This window comes from Netta rufina, assembly GCF_964035555.1.
Source record: "Netta rufina genome assembly, chromosome: 3".
Lineage (NCBI taxonomy): Eukaryota > Metazoa > Chordata > Aves > Anseriformes > Anatidae > Netta > Netta rufina.
In genome coordinates, this window is record NC_140125.1 from 71945474 (window position 1) to 71955218 (window position 9745).

General features: G+C 41.2%; 1 protein-coding gene across 1 annotated transcript in view; it reads right to left on the reverse strand.

Moving 5' to 3' along the window:
• Nucleotides 1–8526, reverse strand: part of ATG5 (autophagy related 5) — a 78745-nt gene extending 70219 nt beyond the window's left edge. The window contains exons 1-3 of the mRNA XM_084284118.1: nt 8466–8526; nt 7959–8120; nt 1957–2084 (exon numbers count right to left, since the gene is read on the reverse strand). Coding sequence (XP_084140244.1) covers nt 1957–2084; nt 7959–8066 — 236 coding nt within the window. The 5' untranslated portion in view covers nt 8067–8120; nt 8466–8526. The remainder of the gene's footprint in view (nt 1–1956; nt 2085–7958; nt 8121–8465) is intronic.
• Between the last annotated feature and the right edge of the window lie 1219 nt (nt 8527–9745).

Sequence of the window (9745 nt, forward strand, 5' to 3'; positions counted from 1 at the left end):
GAGGTCCCAGGCACCCCCTGTGACTCTGGGCCTGGAGAGCTACACCCTCTTCCAGAAGACTGTTCTGAGTGCTACAGAGAATGAAGTTGAAACTGTTTCAGACTTATTCCAGACTCCCTGCAAAACAGAAGAGCTGCAGATAGAAAGACATGCACTATATCCCAACCAGGTATGAAACAGCACAGATTGCAAGAAACGTGACCATATGGTGTAAACTACGTAATTAGAATAAGACTGTTACAAGTTCTGTTTGAATCTGTTTGCACAAGTTAAAGAAATCAAGCATTCTGCTATTCTTTCTCTACAAACTACTAACTCTATCTTATTCTCTGTTCCGCTATCTCCATCTTCCACGGAATAAACTTCAGCTACTCATGGGATTACCATATTCTAAAAGAACAGTTCGCAGATAAAATTTTCCTTAGGAAAGCAACTCCACAGAAATCAGTGGAGCTATTCCTGGCAGCATATGTTTACTTTTAAACGATCACAGCGTAGGAGATAATTACATTATTTTCACTTCAACATTCCTTCAGTTTACTATCAAATTCTAAAATTATCAATTATATTCTTATTCTATAATTATGTTCTGTAACTGCAATTATTATTTGTTTTTGAATTAAATTATCCTGGTATCTGAAAACACAGAGCTAATTTTGGCCGAAATAAAAAGCCTTTCTTTCCTGTTGCAGACAGCTTCAGTGGAAATTTTTAAGGTTACCTGTCACTACCTACCTAAGATTATGAATGCATTGGGACCAACTTGGTACCTTGCTGTTAGGCAGTAACCATCACAACTCAAGATTACTACAGAACCCGAATAAACCAATTATTGTTAAATTCCAGACATTTTACATAGATGTCTAAAGCTGGTTTTACCAGCCAGATATGAAAAAGTGAAAAAAGCTAGTTTTTACGTTTTTCTGAGAACAAAACACATTTTCAAGGTTTACTGTAGTTCAGTTTCAAAGAAACAAAAGACTAGAAAGAAATTCCCGCACCACCAAGTTAAACGTACTCAATGATGTAATAATGCTTGCTAATCACCAGTCACACTAAATTCACGTAAAAATTTAAAAAAAAAAAATCAGTGTTAATCTTTTCTACCCAACTCCAAGAAGCTGGAACAGTCACTGTTAGTTCTCTTTCCTGTTATGATACAGGAAATGAGAAGAGATTCAAAATATTAAGCACTTGCTGGAGAACTGACACTCTGTATACATAGCCTAGCCAACATTGCAGCTCTCAGAATGTTTTCTTTAGAACTTGTAGCAGAAATAGGAAAAAAAAAATCAACACACAGTACTTATAAAAACTAATTACATTAAACAGTGGCAGTCTGGTTTTCCAGCCCTTCAGAAAGAGACATATTTCTTGTAGACCACACAACAGAGCAAAAATAGGATTAACAGCAATTATTTCAATAAAGCTAAACAGAACGTGACAAGAGCTTGTGCGTCAGCATTATTTTATCTGTTTTAAAGGACAAGCACTTATCACACCAGTGAAAAGGGAAGCTCACACATTTCATCTGTAAGCAGAAAATCCTATTTGTATTCAGACTCCAGAAATAATACGTTTGTGTTAGCATGTATCTTAAGAATGCAGATTAAGCTAAACAAAGATTTATTTGTGATTCTATAGGAAGAAACAGTAAAGCCAAAAAAGCAGCTGTTTCATGTTACAGTAACAACCAGAACAAAATCTAAAATCAATGGGTCCAGCAACCCACTCTGTCTTTTACATATACAGTTAAGTACAAGCAGAATAATTAAAAGTATGTTTACGGAAAAAAAAATGAAGAATGTTTAATGTTGAACGTTTTTCCTACCCCTCTCCTCTTTTGCTTTCTTTGACACCCATTGAAGTGGTTAGCTCAGGAAAAGTACTGACACTGTGCTAAACTTGGTATCTCTTTACAAAATAAATTGAGTAAAGGTACGAAGTTAAACTCACCACTTCAGCGGTGTACCTTCATATTCAAACCATATTTCATTGATTTCTTCTTGTCTCATAACTTTCTGAAAGTGTTTCTTCACTTTGTCTGTTACCAGTGTCAAGTAGCTTATTCTTGGCAAAAGCAACTAAAAGAAAAAAAACACAGGTACTTTAAGTATACATAAAATTTACTAAATTAATAAATCTGTAACAAGTACTTATTTCCATAACCAAAATTCAGTCAGCATTTTCCATTTTCAAGAAGTTTGCTGTACATATTACCATCATTATATCACTTTTACTTTCTTTCAAAATAATCTAATGCAGCAAATTAATAGAACACAGCATTCAGGTTTAAAATTTTTAATTTTATAAACCTTTATAAATACAGTGAAGTCATTTACACACACATGAGAATTGTTCAGTTCCTCAAGGACCTGAATGACAATAGTCTTATACTTTATTAAGTTAATTCTATAGATCTACAGCGATAGTTCCTGACGCAACATAATCCAGGCAACTGTGATCACAACCAAGTATTTTTGCTAATAAGTCCGTATTTCTGGGATATATTTGCAGTTAAAGTAATACTGATATATTCTGATGAGACCCATTTGGACTGCTACAAAACCAGGTTTTCAGCATGCTGCAGGTGGCACAGCCATACGGGAATGGATAAATCCATTATTAAAACATCAGTGAGTGCAATAGTATTTGACATAAGCCTTCAAACTACATAGCCAACTTCCTTTGTAAAATATTTAAATCCTGTCTGAAGCGTGGAAGAACAACTTGGTTTCTATTTCAACATAATCAGAGATCACAAACAGTAATTAAACAGCATTTCATTGAATCTAACAGAACACTGCCAACGTTCCCAATGTGCCTACTTGAAGCACAAAACCCAAGTTAATTGGATTAAAAGGGACCACTTGTTTTTCAGAGATGCTGAGCATTTGTTGCCAAGCTGTGGATGCCCCGTCCCTGGAGGTGTTCAAGGCCAGGCTGGAGGAGGCCTTGGCCAACCTGATCTAGTGGGTGGCATCCCTGCCTACAGCAGGGGGTTTGGAGTTAGATGTATCTTTAAGGTCCCCTCCAACCTAAGACATTCTGTAATTCTATGATTTGCAGCACCTTCTGAACTCTCGGTGCCCCTGCTAAAGGGGTATACTGTTAATATTTAGATCAGTACTTAAATACTCTCAACATTATCTAAACAGTGCATTTTTGTCCATCTTTTTAAATCACATGCCTAATTTATATCAACTGGAAGTAATATAGCTAGCAATTTTTAGTGCCAATCATCACGAGATTTCATAGTCTTCTCAAATGACAAATATCCCTTTGCAGCTTAAGTCTTCAGAATGGTATTCTTTGGGGGGCCTTTTTGGTCTTCCCACCTCTTCTACTTTAGTCTTCCCCTTCCATAGAAGATGACAGAACTGGATTCTTTCACATTTTTCTAGCTTTAATTATCCTAGAGATTTAAAAGCATATTAAATCAGTTTAAAAAAAAAAAAACACAAACAAACAAACTTTAAAACCATGAATTAATTTAAAGACATCTTCATTTTGTTACCCTTTTTAGTATCCCTTTGCCACCAGTTGTGGCAGTTTTTACCAGTATGGACTTGGTAAGACATCAGTGGACACGAAACATTTTTCTTCAAAATCCTGTAATCTTTAAAGGCAATTACTGAGTATTTCCAGAGGAAAGATACTAAAAATATTTAGGAAAAAAACTTGATATATGTAACGACAGGCTGGACTTTAGTCAACCTCTCCAACAGCCAGATCACATTAAATCCTTTACGGAGGCCTCTATATAGAAACTGGAATTCTACATAACAGTTTACTTCCTATATTATTAAAGCATTTCCAACACTTCAGCCACATGACAGGAGCCTTCCTTTCAGGCAAAGTCACGTTCACCAGAATGACATCCCTTCCACAAGTTCTCTTGCTGCTCCCCCATGGACTCCTAAACCAGTCCATGCAGGTCAATGAGCCTATACCCCTTCACCCTTTGATTACACCACAGCAATATTTCTGGATGCTGGGAATGAATGGCCATGGGTCAGTGATAAGGTAAATCTCAGCTTAGGGCTGTAAAACCTAATGCATTAAAAACAACATGTGATCTCATGACAAATTCTAATTCAAATTAAGCTTGCTCCACTAGGTCGGATTTGCTTAATTGCTTTTTTAGCATTTGTGTGACGAACAGCCTTGCATGAGAAGACTTCCTGCTAAAGGCTAGAATAATGCTGTGAAAACCAAACACAACCAACTCACATCACATCGCAAGAAACGTAACAACTGCAATTTGAACGTGAGACTGATACATCACTACATAATACACTCAAAGACAGGATGCTCAGAGTAAATTAAGTGACCTATAGTACTGCATAGACAAATATGCAGACAAGGGAGCATCAAAATAAAGTTTCTAATGAAAAGACTGTTTGCAGGTTTAGCATAGAGATTCAGTAGTCAGCAACTTAAATAGAAAACATCTAATAGGATAATGCTTGATAACACATAGGGAATTAAACAGAAGAAAATCCTTGTTCTGATTCAAGTCGTCTAGCAATCGATCCTACCTTCCTGCCTGCTGATCAGTAGCAGACTGGTATAATGCTTGCCACTCACTGTGCTGCGGAACGCACATAAATGGAAAACCCTGCTTCCAGTTGAGCTTTGTGGCTCAGAGGGTCAAAAATGTCTTGTCCTGTAGAAGGGATAGACTTTTAAGAAGCCTGAAGAGAAGTCTAAAGTAGCGGGTAAATTCCTTAAGTGTGAGTAAGGATTCCCAAGATGTCAGGTGAGGCTGGGTGCCTTACCCTCCTTGCAAGTTTTCTCCTACTTGGTATAAAAACAAAAAGCTGGTGTAAACTTCTCTGAATAGATGTTCATGACCTGACAAGATCAGACTGAGCATTGCAACAGTAATGAAGACTGAATAAAAAGATCACTCCATGTCAACAACTAAAAAGTTAGCATTTGAGAACATGAAAAAACAAATTCATACTCACACCTTAATTCAAAAGTCAGTGGCCCTCACCAATAGAATTATTTAGTGCCTTTTAAAGTAGACAATAAATTACTAGATCTTGATTACAACCAAGACACAACAATAATCAGTTGCTTTTGATTATGATTTCTAACCTTATTTCTGAAAGGAGTTGTGAAAAACATGCATGTAATTTATATACACCCAGCTTAAATCCAAGTAATAAGCAAAACCGTTGAGAAAAAAAAAAGCAAACTGAAATAATAAGATGAGAACTCATCATCTTAAGAAAAGAAAAATCTTCAAAAACGTTGACAAGACAGAATGAAACCCACTAGTTTACTACGTGCTCTCTCAAATTTTACAAACTGCAACACCTTCCTTTTGCACACTAGGTATTGCTACAGCATTTAATCATAATTGCAGGAATATTGTCTATAGAAGTTAAATAAAATGCAAGGAATTCTAATGCCTAAGTAAATGCCTGGAAAATGTTCTTCATGTAAAAATAGTACCACCCTAACTATCTTCTTGGGTTTTGCTGCAGAAGGGAACACTTGTTTTGCATGCAAAACACTAAAAATCACAATTCCAGTATAACAAGAACTGGACTGGTTTGATCAACAATGCATGCAGGATAAAAGAAATAAAGCACGCTAGCCCAGAATGGCTTCATATTGCTCTGTTACAGACTTCTTAATAAAACAATTCTTTTACCACTGGGAAAGAGTAAAGAGTAACCCAGCAGAGGCTGTCCCTGAGTCCCGGAGTACCATTACTGCCTTCTGTGGTAATTTCATTTGTTACACCTGATCAATCGCAGCCAATTTCTTTATTTCTTGCACAAGCAAAGAACTCCCTGCAGATACCTACCTGGCAGAAACAGCAGTGTTTGATTTGAGCTGCTTAGTCTTGATGTCATTACTTTCCAAAATGGCTAAGATCATTTTAAATGAGCTCTGCTATCCCTATGCAGTTCCCTATTGTGTTGTAAGCACGTTTCATTCCTGTGCTGTGCTAATGTATCTAGCAGCCAAGGGTCTCCTACCACACAACTCAAACTGAAGTTGATCACACAGATTCTAGTTTATTTTTCTAACCTCTCTCCCTCTGTCTTCCTTTGCCTTCACAAAGCAAGTTTCTCAGAACAGAAGTTTTCTTCCTCTTAACTTCATGATGCCAACATTTCCTCCCTGTTCATGGAAGGCAGCCCGGAACACGGTGGTTTTATCTACTTCAATAATTACTGATAAGAAGAGATGTATAAAGTAGAACAACTGGTGTCAAGGGCTGGGAACATTCACTACATACGCTTTTTGTTTGTTTTTCATTTCAGTTCAACTCCAATTTGATTCCATACACTGACCACCCATTAGCAGCTGGAACACATTGATCTCAGGCCCAAACTACATCATCTACTTCAGCCGCACAGGAAAAAGACTCAGCTCCAAGACAGATGTGTGATACAAACCTTGGCAGAATAAGTGGAAATAACAAAGGCTTGCTTCAAAAAACACACTCCAGATCCAAACTAGAACATTAATGCAGATGCACACAAACTACGAGAACTCAATCCAGATATAAAACATTGATTGTTATTCAACCTTTTACTATTATTCATCTTTGGTCCCTTCAAGCAGCAAAACTTCAACTATCAGCTCCAACATGACCTGCAAGAGGGAAAAATCTAACATTCAAGGATTCCGACCTATTAATAACCAGGTTTTGCAAAAAGAGAGAATTAAGCCTTGATATTTTCTGTGCAGACTGTAAGAGGAGCAAGTAAAAGAAACACTACCATCTTAAAGCTATCTTCTAGGCTTCAAAAGTTGGCCTCACTGTGCAGATAACGTGGCTTCAGGGTTTTCATGACGATGTTAAACAGATTAAGATTGCATATCTCTGAACTCAGGCTTGTGCCTTTTATGTAACTCTTACATGCTATGCACATATGTATTTTGAAATATATATATTTTACAGAAGTTTGATCAGAGACTTCTAGACAGTTCAGAAGCATCAGGCAATAGGCCAAGCGCAACAATGTAGAAGTACTTCTGTTTCACCAGTGGTGAAATTAAGGCAGAGAAAGCTGAACACTATCACCACTGAACGAAAAGCATTAATGCTTTATTAGGTTACTAAAAACCACACAAGGCACACAGGGAAATCAGAAACCAATGACAAAGATGCTATTAATTGAACACTACTCTACCCAGTAATAGCTTCCAAAAAGCACAAGATGAAGTATGACAAAATTTAAGGATTTCAGAATCACTTAAATTCATAGTGTAAGATTCTTCCTCTCACATACCTGGTACTTATTAAACTTAAGTTTCTCTGAAACAGCCAATATTGTCTATCAACCAAACATCTGTAAGGTGCAGAAAGGATGAAAACTGCAGAGCATGCTATAAACTAACATCCACATGATTACAGAAAGCACTTCAATTTACATCTCAAATCCACCCATCACCCTTGTCTGTATCATCAGCTTACCAAGCACTGTACTGCTACGACATCAGAGCTGCCTTTCCTAGTACATCTCTCACAGCTGCTGGCATTTAAAGAAAAGAAAATGAGTAGAAGTCATCCACAAGCAGAGGAAATTGATAAAGAATACTGGCTGTAGTATTTACGCTACATGCCACATCAATTTTAGTGTATACAGGCAACATACAGGCTCTATCCCTTCTTCTGGAGAATCTCTAAGATGCAAACTCACCACGAGTGTACACACAGCCTCTGCTTTTGGTTTATTTGTTGACTTTTTCGTAAGGGTTTTTAAACCTTAATTATCTGTTGTAACCTAAACTCACTGGTGATACCAAGTTAAATTTTTGAACCTGCTCTGAAGCGAGGTGACTCACAGCGTGGCCATAAGGTACATCCAAAAGGTATCAGGAATAGGAAAATAGAAACCACGCACCTAGCAGCATGCATGATGAGATTAAACAAAACAAACGCACGTATGGGATTAGAGTATCCACGCTGCCGTTGTTACACTCACATAGTAAGGCTCGGCTTCCCTTTCGGTTATCTCATCCTGATACAGCGTGAAGCAGGTCGGTATTCGTCCAAACCACACATCTCGAAGCACGTCTTTGTCATCTGTCATTCTTCCAGGGAGCAGCGAAGCACATGTAGATCCACTCCGTTTCCTCAGCTGGAACTGTAACCCCGCGGAGAGAAACACGTCAAACACCCCTCGTTACAGGCTCTCCCGTAACCACGAGCTCCCGCCTCACCCCTTACACGCGTGTTTGCATGGAAAATGACCGCACACCCCCGGCTGGAAGGGATCACGCAGCCCAACCGCCGTTTTCCCACAGAACCACCCCAAAACCGATCACCCACCTCCCGCACCTGCCCTGACGGGAGGCCCTCTCCCTCCCCGTCCCCTCAGCGAGCACCCCCGCGGCCGACGGGGCCCGGAGCCGCCTCAGGGCGGCCCTCGCCCCCTTCCCCGGGAGACCCCGCGCAGCCCCGCGGCCGTTAGGAGCGGCGCGGCCGTTACCTGCGGGCCGCCCCGCGCCGGAGCTGCGGCGCCAGGCAGGAACCCAGGCGCGGCCCCGCCCGCCCGCGCATGCGCCGCCCGCCCGCGCGGCGCCGGCACGGCGCCGCTTCCGCCCGGTTGTGGGCGGCCCCCACGGCTCGGCCGGAACCCGGCGCGGGCGCTGAAGCAGAGGGGGGAGGAGGGCGGCGGAGGGTAGGGGTGTGCTGCGCTGCTGCGTGGCCGGCAGGTGTCAGGCAGCGGCTGCCTCTGGTGGAGGCGTCCCGCAGAAATAAAGCGCTTTGGTTCCCTCTGTGTGTGTGTGTGTTTTGTTTTATTTCTTAAGGACTGGCGTTTTTTTGAGTGTGTTTGATTCTGATTCATATTCTTTATTGATAAAAAATGATACCCTGAACGTGAGCCTGTGGTGGTTTTACTCAGGTGGGCAGCCGAGCTCCGCCTCAGCCGCTCTCTCACTCACCCTCACAGGGAAAGGGGGAGAAAAGAGGATGGAAAGGGCTTGAGGGTTGAGATAAGGGCAGGGAGATCGTTCAACAGTTATCATGGGCAAAGCACAGTAGGGAGATAATAAAATTTGTTGCCTATAACTAAGAGACTAGAGAAGTGAGAAAGAAAAGAAACCAAAAACACCTTCCCCCCATTCAGCCTCTTCCACCTTCGCACCGTGAGCAGTTCAGGGGAACAGGGAATGGGGACTGCAGTCAGTCCCTAACGCTTTGTCCACCACTCCTTCACAGTCACTCTCTGACCCTGCTCCCCGTGGGGTCCCTCTCACAGGATGCCGTCCTTCCCGAACTGAGCCTGAGCTGATCCCTGCTCCTGCGTGGGCTCCTCTCCAGGGGCTGCAGCTCCGGCCCAGGGCCTGCTCCTGCGGGGGCTCTCCATGGGCCGCAGCCTCCTCCAGGCCACATCCACCTGCTCCACCGGGGGCTCCTCCACAGGCTGCAGCGTGGAGATCTGCTCCATGTGGGACCCATGGGCTGCAGGGGGACAGCCCGCTCCACCAGGGGCCTCTCCACAGGAGAACTGCAGGGGAACTGCTGTTGCCTGCCTGAGCTCTGTTACAAATTATCAGAGGAGAATATAACATCACCTTTGTCAACAGCAGCTAAGCAAAATGTTTAGCCATGGTACTTCTGTGGTTTGGGAGGTACCCAGTGAAACTTTCTATACCTGTTCTATGAGGGTTCTTATGAGACCCAGACCCAGGACACATTAATTCAAAAAATGGGTAAACCCAAGGTGTAAAACTGAAGTAAACATTGTGTTTGGCATGGTCTACC